This window comes from Drosophila takahashii, chromosome 2L (genome assembly GCF_030179915.1).
Source record: "Drosophila takahashii strain IR98-3 E-12201 chromosome 2L, DtakHiC1v2, whole genome shotgun sequence".
Taxonomy (NCBI): Eukaryota; Metazoa; Arthropoda; class Insecta; order Diptera; family Drosophilidae; genus Drosophila; species Drosophila takahashii.
The window spans coordinates 21,465,657-21,484,804 of record NC_091678.1 but is presented as its reverse complement, the minus strand read 5'-3'; the positions used below and the strand labels follow the sequence as shown (position 1 = coordinate 21,484,804).

Sequence of the window (19,148 nt, the reverse complement as noted above, 5' to 3'; positions counted from 1 at the left end):
CATACAAAAGTTGGCAGTGCAAGACATTTTGATTGTGGACAACATAAATAGTGTTCTTAGCCAGACTTTTGTTGAATCTCATTACGAATGCCTTGGACTTTTAAATGCAACCGGGCATATGTAAATATTGGCATTAGTGACATGTGCAAATGTTTGTATGGCTGATTCCCTGAGACCCTAACTTGTGACTTTTAATACCAGTTTCACAAGTTTTGATCTCCGGTATTGGACGCAAACTTGCTGATGTTAGTAAAAAAACAAAGGCAAAAACCAAAGCTAACCATGGGCAGTAATATCGGAAGTAAAGAAAAATTCTTCTGAAGGTAAAGGTTTACACAAAGCTAATGAAAATCACATACCCTAAGATTCAAGTTTCTTCAACAGAATTATGCAGTTCTGCCGAATATGGATGAGTGGCTAAGGACACAGCAAATTTATGAGAAGATCTTTTGGATTGGATTCCACGGACACCTTTTATAAGCCAAATGGAGACGTTTACATTGCGAACTTTTTCATGCATTTTTCAGAAACTGTTTTATTATAGAACTTTTATGCTATAAAAACTTACGAACCGTTTAAAATATCCGATTACACTAGCTTTCAGTAAAAAAAGATAAACCAATTTTTTTCGATTAGTTTTGAGTTGCTGATCACGCTAAACAAATTAAAAATAATTTCTAAAGAACAATTCTAAAGATATTCGAAAAAATCCATATTTTTGGCACTTCATTTGTAAAAACTATCAGATCTCAAAAACCATTTTGACATATGAACAAAAGAAGTGCCAAAAATCTGGATTTGTGCGAATATCTTCAAAACGGTTCTTAGGAAATTATTTTTAGTTTTTTCAGCGTGATCAGCAACTCAAAACTAATCAAAAAAATTGGTCTTAAGGTTTACCTGGAAAAAAAATTTTAAGTTGTGAACTACAGTAATGACTATACATGATTTAAATTATTATAACCACGTGTATATTTCTGTTTTTATTCAATCGAGAGAAATTATAAAAAATGTAATTGGTTTTTGGATAAACTTTACTATTATGGTTAAATCTAAAAATATTGTTTTATAATTAATCATGACTATAATTGCTCTATGCATACTAAGTCGAAATTGTTTGTGTTATAATCCCTCTAGTTCATATTTATTTGTTTATATCCTAACGCTACAAGTAAAAACTTATATTTATTGCGCTAGTCACATCGAATTGAGTAACAAAATTAGTAATAATTTAATTTAAAAGTACTACTTAAAATCTAACAAAGTTGTTTTGATAATACGATTATAAGTTTGCAACTAATTTTGATCTAGCATCAGTTTTTTTATTTTCGATTTAAATTGAGACGCGCTTCTAATGGTTTTGATAGCATGTGGGACATTGTTGCATAGGCGAATTGCATTAATAAAGTATTGCCTCTGAAGAAGAAGTCTAAAAAAAAAATTGACTTAGTAGCAGAGCATTCGATATAATTGATTTTTTTTTATAATGAGAACAAAGAAACATTTAGCTAAAATATACCAAATACTATTCAAACAAGAGAGAACGCTATAGTCGGGTTGGTGTCCCGACTATCTAATATTCGAACCTCAGCTAAACAGAGTGCGAGGGAGATAGATATATAAATTTTGATTGCGCATAACTTTTTAATGAATGGTCCGATTTGAAAAATGTCTTTTACATTTCGATAGGTATAAATATACACAACAAAATTGCTTGGCTGAAATAAACTTGCGCTGCGTAAGAGGCCCAAGAATATGTCTGAAAAATCTTAACCTTCTACTTAGCTTTTGTAGTTGCCGAGATCTCAGCCTTTATACCGACAGACAGACGGAGAGACAGACATGGCTAGATCGACTCGGCTAGTGACCCTGATCAAAAATATATATACTTTATAGGGTCGGAAACGCTTCCTTCTCCCTGTTACATACTTTTGCACGAATATAATTTATAATTTTTAAAAATTAAAAAAAGATCACGAAAAGTGATTGCTTGGTCCAAACACCCTATGTAACCCCTTAATAATATATCTCGTAGTAACTTTGTTTTGATTTACCCCAATTCCCAGACAATAAAATAAATTTTAATTACTTATCTATAAAAAATCTTTATTAAAAACCCAATGATATCTTCTTTTAAACCAATCACTGAAACCACAGAGTAAACTATACATGATTTTAATGTATTTAAACTATAAACTACTTTTAAGTTCTAGAGATACAATGTGAGAAAGATTTGAATAAATCGATAAAAGTTATGATTTAGATCTGAACAATTTCATTGTCAAGAGAGTACAAAACATATGCATATAAGTGCTGTATTGAATAGGTGATTATGGTTCACTGATGCGTGCACTTGTCCTTGGACTTTTTTTTACGATCTTCACTTGAATTTGATCGTCGAGTACCCTGAATTGGCATGTAAGGCGGCGTGGGGCTGGCATTTTGATCTGAAATGGGAAATATACATCAATATATAGCGATACATTTCCAGAATAGTGTTTTTATACATATATACCAAAATTGCCGGACTTGGAGTATTTCATGTGGGGCGATATGTCCTGTCCACTCAGATGAGAGCTGTCATGCGAACCGGCCTCGGATCCATAATGCTCGGATCTGTGGGAAAAAGGAAATAATAATGAATAATAATAAATATAAATTTAAATAAAAGGTAAGAAATATAGGTTTTGCAAAGACCAAAGTTTAAAATAACTTGAACAATTTAAATTGAAACTTATTGAATCCCAAAGGATAGTTGGTTATTTTCTTTTGATACAATAAATACAATAGCTTGGAATTCCATCTCACCTTGTCATAGAATTATGGGTCTGAAGTTGTTGCACTGCCTCCGCTGCCATGTGTAGTGAAACAGGCCTTGGTCCTGGCCTACAACTGTCCACTGGCAGTGTGTAGATATCATCTTCCCCCCTAATGGGTGCCATGCTCCTCTGTTGTCTCTGCATGGAACTGTGATTGGACCCCGAGCCCCCATCTCTGGTCAGGCTGCCATTGGTCAAAGGTCCATTGTGGGGCCGCTGTTCACGACTATTGTTGAGCACGTCTATGGGATTGGAGTAGGCCTCCACATCGATGTCGGCCTGTGAATGATTGGCAGTGGTGGATAGGCAATCCGGGGGCAGCGGCAGCATAGGACCACAATGGGAATTGGTGCCACAGAGCAGACTACCGTTTCCATTGGCAGCCTCTGCGGCTTCCTTCTGCTGAGTTTTTCGCAGACGAGCTTTCTCCTTGGCCCGCTTGGCTTTGGCCTTCTCCTAAAATGGCAGATCGATATATTACTTCAACACTAGGTGTACACAAAATAAATTAAATGAAAGACCCTAACTGAATTTAAATCAAAAATTCTTAAGAATGCTGTTATATAAATGTAATGCTTATGATCTTAACACACATGAAAATAGCAATAAAATTTCATAAAATAAAATAATAATGATGATAGTTCATCAGCAAGACAGAGCTAAAATGATTTTGATTTAAAATATGCTTCGCAATATAAGACTACATTGAATTGATTTCATTTTTGGATTAAATTTACCTTTCTGATTCCTAAATAGTTGTATCTATAACATAACGAATTTTTGGAATTCATCTGTAATTTGATTATGTTATTATTATTTTAGATCAATTATTTTAAAAGCCCAGAAACTCCTTTCTATATCTGTTACGATATGAGATATGTAAATTTTTTTTTAGCTTACGCTTAGATTACACAAAATAGTAATGGGAAATTCTTCGTTACTTAAAAAAGTTTTAAGCAAAGATTACTTTGTCTTTTTTAGTTTTGAGCATATCTCCGAATTTGGCTCATATTGGATTCCTATTATTAGCTTATCGCAGAGTTTCTTACCCTGTCCTGCAGCATTTTGGCCAGCTCCTTGTCCTGTGCCTCAATGGCCAGCAGGCGATCCCTGTGCTCCTGACGCACACAGTCCTTGGACTCAATGGCCTGCAATCGACGAGCCAGCAACTGTAATATCAAAACGTTATGAGAATTTTCCGAGTAAGTGTAGGTATCCAGAGTCACCTCATCCTTCTGCTCCTGCTTCAGCTTCTTGCTCATCTCCTGAATCTCCTCCATCGGCAGTCCGATCTCTCGCAGGCTGGCATAATCGCAGGGATCCACGTACAGTTCAATGTCATCGGCGTGTTGCTGCATGTGTCTCTCAGCTGCCTTGGCCGATCCAGAAACAGATCCAGGGGCAGGTCCCAAACCGAAATTGCCCACCAGTTGATCGTATTTCTCGGGTGACAATTTCTGAAATTTTTTCGGTTCGGTTCTTAGGAGATTTTCGTGTGACGGGGAGCGCTGTTTCTGGAGTGATGTTGCAGCTGCATCGACAACGCTGCCCGATGTTGCTGCCGTGCTCGTGGCAGCGATATTGTAGTCGCGTATGCTGTCAGCAACATCGGCATAGTCCACCAGCTCATCGATGCCAGCTGCCTGTGCGGTGTGTGTGGGTGGGTGCTGAGTTATGGATGAAGTGCTGGGCATGTTAGTTACTGCAGATGCGGTGGCATTTGTTGGTGGACGACGTGCCGGCGATGATGATTGATGTTGCGGCTGAAAACGTGAGTGATGCTGCTGCTGGTGTTGTTGCTGTTGCTGCTGGTGTTGCGATGATAAGACATCACTCACCAACAGCTGATTGTGTGCCTGTGCATTTCTACTGGGAGTGGTGCATGTTGCTGCTGCCGCTGGCAAATCTACGATATTTGGTATAAGCGATAATCCTACATAGTTGTCTGTTTGTGAAAAGTGTTGTTGCTGCAGTTGCAGCGGCTGCTGGTGTTGCTGACTGTGGTGATGTCTGGCCTGCTGTGAGGTGCTCGGCTCTGGCTGATGTTGCTGCTGTGTTGATTGTTGCTGCTGCTGTTGCAGGTGTATACTTGCTTTGGCGGGACGGGGCGGCGGACGGCTCTTGTCTCGTGTTGCTGGCGGCGGCACGGGCGGCAAATTAACATAGATTTCCTGCAATCGAGTTAATCACTCAAGGGATATGGTTATACCAAGAAATCCAGGGCACTCACCTGCATTTGCTTGGCTATTAACTCGCTCTGTTGCAGCTCCTTTTGCTGTTGCTCCTGCAGATCACGCTCCAGTTTGTCAGCAATTTCTTTGGCCACTCGCTTGTCATGCTCCTCCCTGTTGAGATATTGTAATTAGTTCTTTTGAAAATGAAAAAGGGTTTTTGAATGACTTTCAAAAATGATCTTTTTTGAATTTTACACATTGTATACAACATTTGTATTCAAAATAACAAATAGGTAATAAAGAGACTAGAAATATGTTTCAGTAAAATGAAGCAACTAATTAATTTAACAAAAATGTTATTGCTTGAATATTGTCAAAAAATAGAAATAGCTAAAATGTCTTTTTTAAAAATTATATTTAAAACATATTTTAAAGATGTAATATAATAGTAGTAATAGTAATTACTAATATAAAGTATTTTCCAACATTTTCGTAAATAATGCCAGAATTCCAGGTATTTTTTTTCAAAGGTTTTGATGAAACCAGATTCATATTAAGACTTACTGTTCAGTTAGACGTCTCCTGTAGGCATCCACCCTTCGCTGGGCCTGTTCCTTCTCTTTTATCTGTTCGTGCAGAGCAGTTGGGAAATCCTCGCGAACCACTGCGTTCCTGTACCGATTTCCCTTGTAGAAGTCATTGACTGGCGGAAATGATTTCATGCATTAGTTTATGGTCGAACACTAGTCCACCTCTGGTACTCACTTTCTTGGGACTGAAGTTTATAGGCCAAAGCGCCATCCTCACGCACGAGCCACTCCTTGCACACTGCAATGCGGAAACGATAGAAAAAAGCATTTATGAGTACCTTGAATCACCTTTTTATGGCACTAAATTACAGTATCTAATGACAAGTGATATTTAATGCTGAACCTATCCGATTACCGGCCAAATCTTTAATGAAGCCCTGCAAGATCGTAAAATTCTGTTTGCTCCACTTGATGCCCCGGTAATCCGATGAGTCACCTTCGAGATGCAGTCTTTCGAATTGGGGACAAAACCGGGCTCGAACAAAGGAATTCCATTGAAGATGTAATGCAGCTGGAGTGGGGTATTTTTTCAAGGAGTTGGGGCAGCATTTTGATCGATTTAACCGAGCATAGAGCGATCTCAGCTCGTTGATAAGCGAAAGCGTGGTATAAACTTCCTCTTAATTGTGTGTGTAGAATTTTGGTTGGGGTTCGTTTGGGGTTATTTATATGTTTTTGTTACTTTGCTTTGTGGTTCGAGTTCGGTCGTGTGCTCATATGTTTACACAGAAGAAAATATCTGTTGGGTTTATAGCTCTTCAAATTAATATTATTAAAATAAAATATTCCTTTTGAGCTGAACATATAGATGTCCTTATTTTGGATTTGAAAAATCTTAAAAAGTCAAGATGACTCATAATGCTTTACATATTTTTTTCCGTGCACAAATGGACGATCCACGCAATGGAAACCGTCTGGTTTGGTGTTCTGCGCTGTGTTTGAGTTGCTGTCATTTATCATTTCATTTAGTTGGGGAGCCTCGACTCTCAGTCACTGTCTCTGGAAAGTGGAAGTGTGGCAAAGTGGGAAAGTTGTTGGCCTGATGAGACTATGAGTTGTATTTTCAAGTACGTCTTGTTATCGGATGAATAGTTCGTATCTAGGTAGATATGAAAGTGATCTTCTGATTGACAATGACAGCAGAGCTTGTTTTTGGAAAATGGAAAAAGTTTTACTAATTCGTAGTAAATGAATTTCTCTTGAGTTTCTAATATTTATATGTAATTTTAACAACAAATTTTAATAATAACTAATAATGATTAATAGTTTTGCAATTTGTCTATCTTTTCTACCATCATTTTTTCTCTTTAGTAACGCTCTACATTTTCTTAAATTAATGCTAATTTGCGTGCCTGATTAGATCTTTTCAGTACCTCGCATATACATTTTTTTCCCTCTCAACACTTATTTTAATGCTCCCAATCACTTTTGACCGCATAACTTCCCTGACTTCCCACACTTGTGGCTCTATTGAGTTCTTCCTTTCAACATACATAACTTCCTTATCGGTACACTCAGATCTCCCCATAGTGACTCCAATTTAAAGGTTCCTTGACTTGAAACTGTCAACTGGCAATTAGTTGAACTCTGACCCTAGATTTCTACGCCATCAGGGCGAGTGCAATTAGAACACTTCAGTTGAAAATGAATTATGGTTAGGCCTCTCGGAACAGCTAATGCATTTAGAGGCGATTTCACTTAATTAACTGCACTTTGAAATGAAACTGCAACGAGAGCAGCAGGAAGGGCAGAAATGTCGGGGCGTCGCACTGGCAGACATAATCAATTTAGTTGTTTGATTTCTGACTGCACATAAACACTATATACACGTAAATACATAGCTAAGCGGATTCTATGTATGCACGAGCACGCTGCTAAAGGAAAAAAAATATTTTGTGCCGCTGCATAAACTGAAACACAAAGTATTTTTTGCAAACTCGCACTTTTCTTGGCCCGCTCGGTCTGCTGAGTGGTTCGGCCTGATTGTTCAGCTCAGGTTGCTTACCCCGCCTGCCCTCGAAACCCCAGCTCCAACTTTTTTACAACTCCCCCCAGCACACTCAACACTATGTTTATACCCTAGAAGAGTGCGGTAATTCAAGACAGTTGTTTGCAATGATTTGAAAAAAATGGGGTTTTATGTACACGGGGTTTCATGCATCTTAATATGATCTCGCTGACTTAGCAAAATTTATTCTTAAGAATTAAAACGAACTGAATGGTATACTTATTATTTTTAAATACTTTATTGATTGATATAAATATTTTAATGTACACATGAAATATTATTAATATTTAATTTAATATTTCAATATATTTCTTGTTAAGATAATTATATTAAATTTAATACAATTTTTTGAGATTAAAAAGTATTTACATTGTTTATAGTTAATTTTTTAAATAAATTGATTAAATAAATTGAAAAGTGTAGATCAATCTTCGGTTTTTTTAAATCAACATCAGTTTCTTGCTATTTTGCGCTTTCAACATATAACTTACAAAGTCTCGAATAAGTGCCAGTATGTGTGTATATGATTTTCTTGTTGTTCTTACGTCTCTGCGCTTTTGCTTTATAATTCTCCGGGCAAGCGCGGCTTTTTATTATGCACAACGGGCAACGGGTAAAATACGAAAACAAATCATTCAGCACAGCAAAAAAAAATATGTATATGCATATATGAGGGAAAAACAAAGAAAACCTGTGCTGAAATTAACTTACTGTACTCCATGCGTTGCCCGTTAAATAGTATTTCTTTTTTTGAGAGAGGAAATGACCGAGGCATAAAAATCGCACAGCATATAAGTCTAGGAAACTTATTGCTAGTGCCATTTGAATTCGCCAGTTGCTATAAACTCACACGACAAATTTGAAATTCTTTCGATTTCCTGCTCCGCCGGTGACAGCTGACTTATTGTGGCTGTCCATTTGGGGGGGAAATAAAATATTTAACTGGCACTGGAACGGGTTTTCGCCAAAAAATAACAACTGTTAACCTTTGCTGGCCCAAAAATTCACACCACAATGGGCGGTGCAATGTGGGTCACAAAAAGCATTTCATTGACTTGACCAAAAAACGGGGCTTCGAGAACGGGTTAGTAAGTCAACAAATGCATGATTCATGGGACTAAAGATTTCTGAAGAATTCTCTCCACGGGGGTGGAATATGGAAGGGGAAAGTATTTTGGGAATAAAGTTAAGATTGACTGAAAGTTGGTTGATACGGGGACATTGGTTGGCTTTAAAATTCTATAGAATTTTTAAATACAAAAAAACAGGAAATACCTTTTGATTACACTGTGCAGCATTTTTAGTGCTTTTTAAATTTACCTCGATGGATGCTATATTTTTGGATTCGTTACGAATTCCCAAGTTAAACTGCGTTTTCCAAAAAGTTCCCCGACGTAAGGATTCTTAGCAAAAGGACCTCAAAGTTCGAAAAATGCTGAAATTGGCCAACTTTGCGGAGCTCTCAGAGGCAAATGGATGCATGGTTTGATTCGATGTTAAAGTTTTTTAAAAGATACACCCTTTATTATCAAAATGGTAGTAGTGTTGCCGCCCGGTGTATTTAAAAGTTTGTTGTTGTAATTGATCTTTTCCTGGTAATATTGTATTGATTATAATTTTACTATTAGACTAATTGGATAAGAAAAAATTACAACATGAAACTTTTAAAAACACAAGGCGGCAACACTGCTACTATTTTGACCGCAGCTGTATGTTTTTCAGTTGCTTTTTGGAATTTATTTCTGCCTTAAAAAAAATCCTAAAATTATTTTATGTATGGGGTTTGAAAGATAAAGGGTGTATCTTTTAAAAAACTTTAACTTCGAACCAAGCCATGCATCCATTTGCCTCTGAGAGCTCCGCAAAGTTGGTCAATTTCAGCATTTTTTGAACTTTGAGGTCCTTTTGCTAAGAATCCTTGCGTCGGGGAACTCTTTGGAAAACGCAGTTTAACTTGGGAATTCGTAACGAATCCAAAAATATAGCATTCATGGAGGTTAATTTTTGATGCTGCATAGTGTTATTGGCAATATTTATTTTAATCTGTTAATTAAGTTTTTTTATTTAAGTTGTTTTATGTTTTTGATATTACAGCGAAAATACGTTAGATTGCATTTCTAATTGTCCCAAATATTTTTAAAATTATTAATCAAAGGGTAAATGTATTTGAAAATAACCAACGTATCCCTTTCCCTTCCAATGAACCCAGTTAAATGGGGCACTAAATTACTTACATATGGGCAGCAACAATTGTTTAGCTGCCGTTTCTCAGCAATTTGGCCAAACTGTTTGCACTGCAACCTTTACAAATTTTCCTGCCACATTCAATTAACCTTGTTGGCCAGTCGATTTACAGTTCGCAGCGTTTTTGTCTGGGTCTTTCTGCATTTGCAGGGCTTCTCCACCTTACTTTCAGCTCGGTTTTCCCCCATTTCTCCGATTCAGATTGGCAGCCAAGTTCAAATGGTTGAGCACGCATGAATGGTCCGCCGATCGCGTGAAGAGTTACACAACCCGAGATGGTAATGAATATATAAACCCATGCATATATGCATATAAAAAAACTATAAACAAGTGTGGAAAGCCAAAATTAGAAAGCAGTTTGACGGGAAAATTTATGAGAGAGCCCCCGAACAAAATCCAGGAAAATATGTGTGTGCGGCGGGAAAAAATGTTGTTGACGCTTGACGACGACTGCAACTGCAACTGCAACGGCAGTGAAGACGAGGCACGGCGCCGAAAGTGGAAAAACCTGACTCAAGGTTGTTGAACATGCCACTGCCACTGGACGAGAAATGCGGCCTGCAATGTCGACTATTTGAATGTTGCATCTGACAGATACAGATACACCTCAGATACAGATACACACTGCAGTATATTTAGCCAGCCTTACATTGACCTTAGCCTGGCTGCAACGTCTCGGTCTCGAACTTATTTCATTCAAATGAACTCACATTTCGGGTTCAGTTTCGGTTTCCGTTGATTGATTGAATTGCCTCTCAGGCACTCATAAGCCAAGTTATGCATATCCAAAGCGGAAAGGCCAATAATTGTCTATTCGAGTGTTGTGCTTTGTGGCAGCAAAGCAAAGCCCAAAAATTAACTTAATTTCGGTTTCATGCTACGATACTTATGAATTAAGCCAGGTAAGCTTTCACTGTTTTTGAGGAAACCTAAGAGGAAGTAAGCAGTTTAAAATGCCTCGTTTGGTTTCTTCAATTCTTCATTTACATCTTTTTTTATAAATATCAATAAATGGGCTGATTAAATATTTACTATAATAATGTTCCTTTTGGTTTCCTTTTTGGAATATTATGACGCACAGTCTTTGGAAAGGCTAGCATTTAGTTTTATATATTAAACTAATTATCAAATTGAGTAGCTCTGAGTCTTCGCCCCAGGCAAATTGTTCATTATAGCTATTAACCAACTATAAACTCCATTAAGGATGTGTTAGTATAGAATTAATATAAGAAGAATTGATATGCATTTAATGAATCATCAAATCATACAACAATTTTACACAAAAAAAAAAGAAAATAGGTCGAGTGGCTATAAGAACCCCAAGTATTCTTTACATTACCTAAATTTGTGTTCTAGATACAAGTGCAATTTTCTGCATATACTTTTCAGTTTATTTAGACTTTCAGCAGCACTTGAGGTGGAATATCTCCCAACTCCTTGGGAACTCCATTACTTGGGCTTCTTGAAAAGTTGTTTTATAGGCCACCGCAAGTCATGACAAAGCGATATAAAAGGGGCACAAAGGAGTGAGGTTTGAGTTTCCTTTAAGTGCTATCCCCATAGAAATGTTAAGAGCCAAATCCAAATGGAGGAGCCCTCTTTCCTGGCACTCGCACATCCTGTCATCGTGGCCTGGCAAGTGAATCATTCCTGGCATGCAGGCAAAAAGAAATAAACTGCATTCAGGCGGCTCGTCATGCAACTGCTGCTGTTTCTGTTGCTGCTGGGGCTGCTGTGCCCCCGTCACCCCCTTCCCATCATAGCTCCCCCCCTAAAAAACCCCTTCACTTGTCAGTCAGGCTGGTTGGCAAAAAAAAAAGAGGCCAGCAGTTGAGTGAGTTTCAGTTGGAGGCACGGCTATTTCAAACCGAGGGGCGACTCTTTGTGGGGGTCTTTTGTCATGCGTGCTTGGGCGCAAATGAAGCGGCTGCAATCCCCTCGGCTAACCGTCAGCTGTTGCCTGCTGCACGCGCTGTATCTTTAAGATACAAATGCTCGGAACCAGCCTTTTTGCATGTCTGCACTGCCGAAAAATCTCAGAGAAATCGGTCTACAACTGGGTAAAGCTGTATAAAAGTCAAAGCACAATTTTAATTTTCAAATAAAAATTAATTAAAGTGTTGTCCTTAGGATTGTTAAAGACATTTTTTATCAATAAAGTATTTTACCTAAAGTGTATAAGTGTAAGTATATACTAACAATAATATCCATATTTAATGTTTTTTAAATGTATAAGAAGTATAATTTAACGAAGAAAAAAGATTTACAACCTTGTGCTGACAGTAGTTAACGGATTTATTCATTTTTTGGTTGAGTGTAGCCATTAAATGGAAAGTGCTGGCGGCAATCATTTTTTGCACCTTCAAAAAGAAAAAATTACACTGTATATTTTCCCTTTCTGTAGCGGGGATCGCACGGCTTCCCCTCGATTGGTCTAAAAGAAAACTATATAAGAGTTCGGTGTTTGTTTATTTTTCAACTGAATTTTTTTTCTTCACAGCTTTGCCCGCTTTCGGTCGTTGGTCTGAACTATGCGGTTTCCTTAGCTGCTGACTGGCAGTCTTTGTTTTTGTTTATCGTCTCACAAAGACTTTCAAAACCCCCCAAAAAAGAGGGAACTCGCCAACTTCTTGCGATTGTGACTGAGCGTCGAGAAAGTTTTTTCAGCCGTGTCTTCTGTGTATTATTTTTTCTTCTTTTGGGCAATCTTTTTCATTAGCATAACAACAAATACTAAATGCTGTCCCAGGGATTTGCACAACAGCCATTTCTTTGTCATCGAGCATTTCGTATTCGGTTTTCAATTAATTGAGCTTATTCAATGTGGCGATTGAGCCAGCTTTTCATGTTGTAATATTTTCCAATGCAAATGTTTTGATTGTTACATAAGGTCAAGTCGTACGCGATAAGGGGAAACGTGCTCGATGGGGTTTGTTTACATCTGAATCAACAGAAAAATAGCTTACATATGAACCGCAAGGCACATACGACACTCAAGAAGTTCTGGGAACTCTAATGTTTGTTTTTGCTGATGTCGGCATTCAAAGATATCGGATCGTTGGAATGAATGGTGGTATAGGAAGTGCAAGAATAATTTTCGTTAATAATTTCTTCAAAAAGATTGCAAATCCATAATTATGAATGGCTCGTGAATTTCGTAATGGATTTTTGATTCATATGTATTTTTTAAGTACCTATTATTTTTTTTTGTAGTTAAATAATAAGAAACCTTTTTTATTTCTTCATATAAACTTTTTAACCATACCATTAACATTTTAGATAAAATGTGTCATCGCAATACTTTTTTATTATAAAATAATTGAAAAAAAAATAATATTAAAGTCGAAACTAAATGGAAAGGAATTCCCTTTTTTGTTTAACAATTATAATGCTTGAGAATTCTTGAAGAAACAAAAGAATCTGAATTTTTAAGGAATACGGATGCAAAAGGAATATCAAAAACCTTTTTAAAAATACATTTGATCACAGGCGAGAGAATTTTGTTAAAGAAATACCCAGAGAGTTTAAATCAAGGGTAGAAAACGTCAAAGAGGAATTCTAAAAGACCTCGAATTAATCACTTCTATGCAGTGCCCCTTCCCCCGATGCCGCATCTCAATAGCCCCACTCAAACCCAATCAATTTCCAATTATCCAAGGCCCCGTACGAAATTGTTCATGTTCAACCAATTTCGAAATGCGTTGGTTCGGGTTGGTTCGGTTCTTAACCCATGCTTACCCTCATTAACATGTCCTGATCGGGGCAGCGCTTCCTTTGGTGGTGCGGCTGCTGTTGTGGTTGTGAAATTATTCATCTCTTTCGCCCGCTCGCTCCCCTCTCTCTCTCTTTCTAACTGGCTGCGGCTGTCTCTTTCGGTTGATCAAATCGCAATCGAGTATCTGTATCGCGGTTCTAAAGCAGGTGTTTAAAAATGGGAGCTCAAGGACGCACCGCCTTCCACTCGAGTGATTTTTTATTTTGGTTTACTTGTTGAAGCGAGCTCGCACAAAAGATACAACAATACACGGGATACAGAGCGTGAGCAAACTATATTTTCATCTAATTGCGTCGCTCTTGGTGCGACTATTTCACTTTCACACTTCCACACGAGAAATAATTGTTATAATTCCACAATTTCCATCGGCAACACGCGCGTAACGACAGCTGCAATTCGATTCGATTTAATTTTTGTATCTCAAAGATACGCGTCAAACCGGCGGCCGTCGTTCCACGAAAACACCAAAACAGCTCATTCAACAGCGAAAGCCGCTCAGCGAATGGATGTTGTTTGACTTGGCCATCCCATCCAGTCCAGCACACTGGAAGTAACAATAACACTGCAAGCGGCGCTGGGCACTGGAAGCAGATACAAAAGTATCTCGCAAGCGGCACTGCAATGGAAGTGAGCAGAGAGATTGAGAGAGCGCTTGGAAGGGCTGGAAACTATGAGGGGGAAAAGTGCTGCCAAGTTTGAAAAACAATTCAAATTTAAATTTAATTAAAGTGTTTAACAAACACATTTTTAAATATTTCTTTGTAAATTGTGTATTAAAATAAATATTTCATTTATTAAATTTTATTAAATCCAGTCGTATGAATAAAAAAGTATGTAGAGAACTTCAATGCTGCCATTAAATATGCTCTTTAGCGAAGACACACACCCTTGAATTGGTATAGCGAGTTTCGACTCTCCTCGCAAAATCGATACTGAGAGAAATATATGTGTAAGTCAAGTAGTATAATTTAATATTGTCATAAAAATATATTGAAAATATAGATTAACTATATGTATATCCGAAATAGTTTTATAAAAACAAAGATTACAAACAAAAAAAAAATCTTATAGAAAATTGAAATAAATTTGAATCACTTTAAAAAAGGCATACAAACATACGTACATACATACATACATACAAACAAAAAGTCTCTGGCTCGAAAATTACATATATGGATCTACAGCGCTAGTCATTTATCATTTTAATTCAAGGCTTTGATAGTAACATAGTTAAGCAATAGTAGTGAGTAAGAGAGATTTTATATTTTGGCATTTGTGTTTATATTTTACTCCCCCGATGTTATTTATTTTCATTAGTCCAAATGCTGCCGGGATGAAAGCAACTGAAGCCGGGTTCAAAGTATTCCGAAATCGGGAAGTATTTCACAAAAGACAGAAAATAAACAGACGAGCGCAGATACACAAACACATAGTTTGATAGTAACATAGTTAAGCAATAGTAGTGTGTAAGAGAGATTTTATTTTTTGGCACTTGTGTTTATATTTTACTCCCCCGATGTTATTTTTATTCATTAGTCCAAATGCTGCCGGGATGAAAGCAACTGAAGCCGGGTTCAAAGTATTCAGAAGTCGGGAAGTATTTCACTCAAAACAAAAAATAAACAGACGATCGCAGATACACAAACACTTGGGTTACCTGCCTCAGCATAGATATCGAGATACATTCGCATCCACAATCGACGTGAAAAAAGGTAAACAAAAGTCAAGTCACGGAGCGGATGAGTCGGTATTTGAGTACGGTGCCACTGTGTGAGTGCTGAGTGGTTGGTAACAGCGAGCGATCGAGGTATTACAGCCAGTAACGAGTTGAATGTGGCTCAAAACGCTTCGGTGAACGCTGGCCAACAACGTTAAAAATATTAAAACGGATAAAAATCAATTAATTTTGTTGTATTTAAATTATATAAATAAATAAAATTATTAGTGGTTCGAGTATGCTTAAAAGAAACGTGTAAAGCTGTGAAAAAACTAAAAGGAAAACCTACGAAAAATGCTGTGAAACCTGGCCAATCTAAACTCGTTTGCACCAATACACATGTGAATACGTATAAAGGCAACAAAAAATACTCAGACTCCAGAAGCCAACAATTAAAAGAGAAGTCAGTAAGCGTCTGGGCCGCGTTATTGGTGTATGAATCACACTTTGGATACGTTTAAAAATAGCAAAACAAAAACCTTCCGAGGAGGAAACCAATTTATCCCAGTAGTTACATAAAACCGCGCTCAGCCATAACTGCAATATATCCGGAATAAAACGAAACATACTTCAAATGCCGTCCAGAAAAATGAGCGCCCTATCGCTTTCCATTGGCGGAATACCGTTGATACCAAGCTTTTCTTTGGTAGCAGCGGCCAATGGAGACAGTAAGGAATGCCATGGAATGATTTGTCATCCGGTGAATGAATTTTGCTATGTTGTAACGGAGCGCTGTCGCCCATGCATCGAGGTCTGCAATAATCAAACCCACAACTTCGATGCGACATTGTGCCTCAGGGAATGCTCAGGCAAGTAAAACCCAAAGATTCTTCAAAGATTACCTCAGATGTTCCGTAGGGTAATTTTTAAAGTTATATGGGAGATCAGGTTTTTCCAGGCGGATTCAATTGTTTTGCAATTACAGTGGTTTGAGCAGGTGATTAACTCATCTCCCATGAGTTGCTAAAAAAAAGATGCTAAGTATCTTGAAGATCAATAGTATATATTTATATTGATTTGCTAGAACTCGCACTGTGAATTATATTTTTACTCTAGCAATTTTAGTTAGGTCTTAGTTATAATTAGTGTTCGAGCAGTTCTGATTCACTTGCTTTGTGTAAGTGCAAATCTTGAAGATAGAGTCAGCTAATATTTACAAGAACTTATATTATTATTTTATTATCATGAGTGAAAAACACTTCTTGTCTATCGTGGTACAGTTTGAAAAGATAGATTAAAAAGGGTTTTTGTTTTGGTCACGATAGCATGCACGCATTTCAATGTGATATTCCGGAAATTTATTATTCATCTCTTTTTATCAGTGCGCCTACTTTTTTTTATCATGCTTGTATATATATTTTTTGTACTTTGTCTTAGTGATGAAAATCTTTTTATGCACGCTGTTTATTTGCTTATTACAATTTTAAATGATTTAAAAATTTAACAAAGAAATGCTGAGCTTAATTGGTTTTGTAAATTCGTCAAGAAATGCTTGAGAGTTAAAGTATCTTACTATATCATAAATTTAAATCATTGGTAGGGTTAGCTCAAAACTGTTTAACGACTTATTTATTTAAAGTGTTTTTACCCACAGCTTACAAGACATTTGAGCCGCTGAAGGCGGAGATGTTGGACATCCAGAATACCCAACATTTGATCCTCTTGCTGCTGACCATCCTCCTTGTTCTGATCGCCGTTCGCTGGACCTTCCAATTCCTTCGGTGGGTGGGTTGCAATCGGTTCTTCCAGAAGCTGTTGCGCCGCCTGCAATCAAAGGCATATCCTCAAACGGTGACTTCGAATGGAAAGGACCTCAATGCCACCACTATACAGAACATGAGTGCCATCAACCGCCACGGCGACCTTGAGCGGGCGCAGTCGCAAATCTACAGTGTGGCAGGTAAGTGCAAGGATCTACCTGTCCGGTCTGTTTTTTCAAGTAGTACACATTTTAATGATTTGCATGATTTATTGCAGGTGTCGCCGAGGGTTCCGTTGTGACCATGACAACGCCGGTGAGCACTCGCTATCCGGCGGAAAACAGTACCACGCCCACTACGGTTATGACGGAGATCGGTTATGGATACGATAATCAGGCCATGGTAGTAACGCCGATTTCCGAGAAACCCTCAACGGCGACCGTTGCCGTCGCTTTCTAAAGCCATAAACATGTGTACTTCAAAAGAACTCTTGAACTTAAATCAGTCCAGCGAAAGCAAAATGTGCACCACATTGAAACTAGTGATATTCTTGTAAATTGTTAAGCAAAAAGCCCCCTTTCGATATTTAATACACAATCAAGTGTATAGGATAAGCTCTTTATATACAAACTTGTGATTATTTGTATATATTTATACTGGTTAATATTAGGTGTAAGCACGTTTTATTTCTTCTCTTTATGAAAACCAATGCGGCCGAAAATACTTAATTAAATACGAGCTGTATAACATGTACTACTAATTTAAGGTAATTATACCCGTTACTCGTAGAGTAAAAGGGTATATTGCAGTGGTGGCCAGCAGAGGCAGCGCGCAGGGCCCACGGGATAGGCAATTTCTCTGCCGCTGCTCTGCCAGCGCGCTGCAGCCTTTCGGCGCACATGTACACTGTCAAGCTGAAAAACGTCACGCACACAGGCAAATTCGTGCATGCTCGCACTCACACAAAAGCAATGCATTCTTTTATTGTATGTGTGCTGCTTCTGCTGGCCACCACTGGTATATTGTATTCGTGCAAAAGTATGTAACAGGGAGAAGGACGCGTTTCCGACCCCATAAAGTATATATATTCTTGATAAGGATCACTAGCCGAGTCGATCTAGCCATGTCCGTCTGTCCGTCTGTCTGTCCGTCTGTCCGTCTGTCCGTCTGTCTGTCTGTATGAACGCTGAGATCTCAGAAACTATAAAAGCTAGAAGATTGGCATTTTGCATGCAGATTTTAGGAGTTCCTACGCAGCGCAAGTTTGTTTCAAAATGGTGCCACGCCCCCTCTAACGCCCACAATCGCTTATATACGATTTTAAAAATTTTAGTATTTTGGAAAAGTAAAAATGCAGTTTTATTGTGTTTATCAATACCTATCGAAATGTAGAAGAAATTTTTCAAATCGGACCATTCGTTAAAAAGTTATGCGTGATCAACGTTTTCTATCTCTATCTCCATCTCCCTCGCACTCCCTTTACCTGTGTAACGGGTATCTGATAGTCGGGGCATCCGACTATAACGTTCCCTCTTGTTTTAAAATCGAACTTTACTTAAAGGCATGATAAAAGATTAAATCAGTAAATATTTTTGTAGACCTTTTTAAATATGAATGATAAATTAACTATTTTTAATTTTACTTTTTCCTTAAAATAAACTAAAATACTACATCACAAAATATTAAATTCTGATACATTATTTATTTTTTAATTCTGATTTTTACTCACCACTCTTCCATCCGGGAAGACAACTATCAATTGGAAAAAGTAATCAACCCAAAAATCTGTTAAATGCTTAATAAAACATCAAATCACTCTTAAAGGTACTGTCATTTATTGTAAAAAGTATTCCACGTTGGCAAACACAATTCTTATACTAAGTTAAGTTGGCTTTTTGAGTATAACTCCTGTTTTCGTTCTTATTGCTAATCGTTTGTATATGACACGCCAGATATGTTTGTATGTTTCTTTACATACTATAATTAATATTTTCGTGTATAAAATGCTCCACTTGTCCTAACGAATCTCATAAATCAGCCTTAAACGTAAGCTTAAACTTAAATAAATAACCTAGGACTACTTTCGATCCAATTGGAAACATGTATATATTTTGATCCCCT

At 37.5% G+C, this 19,148-nt stretch overlaps 2 protein-coding genes across 7 annotated transcripts; one reads left to right on the top strand and one right to left on the bottom strand.

Annotated features, from left to right (window-relative positions):
* Nucleotides 1-2,135: 2,135 nt before the first annotated feature.
* LOC108067652 (basic-leucine zipper transcription factor A) lies at nt 2,136-14,163 on the bottom strand. 6 transcript variants are annotated; one of them, XM_070218123.1, is made up of 10 exons: nt 13,574-14,161; nt 5,759-5,821; nt 5,558-5,696; nt 5,050-5,164; nt 4,658-4,990; nt 4,046-4,276; nt 3,869-3,988; nt 2,809-3,275; nt 2,508-2,616; nt 2,139-2,447 (listed from the first exon to the last, which is right to left on the bottom strand). In XM_070218123.1, exons 1-10 carry the CDS (start codon nt 13,647-13,649, stop codon nt 2,331-2,333), a joined length of 1,770 nt encoding a protein of 589 aa, XP_070074224.1. In that variant the 5' UTR covers nt 13,650-14,161; the 3' UTR covers nt 2,139-2,330. The 6 variants fall into 6 exon arrangements, with proteins under 6 accessions (XP_070074211.1, XP_070074216.1, XP_070074224.1 ...); XM_070218129.1 differs by having other exon boundaries at nt 2,140-2,447; nt 4,757-4,990; XM_070218136.1 differs by having other exon boundaries at nt 2,143-2,447; nt 4,913-4,990; nt 13,574-14,159.
* A 1,256-nt stretch (nt 14,164-15,419) lies between these two features.
* Nucleotides 15,420-19,132, top strand: grnd (grindelwald). Its single transcript, XM_017156776.3, has 3 exons — nt 15,420-16,136; nt 16,922-17,227; nt 17,305-19,132. Exons 1-3 carry the CDS (start codon nt 15,902-15,904, stop codon nt 17,484-17,486), a joined length of 723 nt encoding a protein of 240 aa, XP_017012265.2. The 5' UTR covers nt 15,420-15,901; the 3' UTR covers nt 17,487-19,132.
* Nucleotides 19,133-19,148: the final 16 nt, after the last annotated feature.

Bases quoted from the DNA above. Each gene is read 5' to 3' on its own strand.
- grnd (XM_017156776.3), top strand. From the start codon at position 15,902: ATGCCGTCCAGAAAAATGAGCGCCCTATCGCTTTCCATTGGCGGAATA. The intron at 16,137-16,921 runs GCAAGTAAAACC...TTTTACCCACAG, and splicing joins GTGCCTCAGGGAATGCTCAG to CTTACAAGACATTTGAGCCG. The intron at 17,228-17,304 runs GTAAGTGCAAGG...GATTTATTGCAG, and splicing joins GCAAATCTACAGTGTGGCAG to GTGTCGCCGAGGGTTCCGTT.
- LOC108067652 (XM_070218110.1), bottom strand. From the start codon at position 13,649: ATGAATAATTTCACAACCACAACAGCAGCCGCACCACCAAAGGAAGCG. The intron at 5,165-5,557 runs GTAAGTCTTAAT...ATATCTCAACAG, and splicing joins AGGAGACGTCTAACTGAACA to GGAGGAGCATGACAAGCGAG. The intron at 3,276-3,868 runs GTAAGAAACTCT...CTGCCATTTTAG, and splicing joins CCAAAATGCTGCAGGACAGG to GAGAAGGCCAAAGCCAAGCG.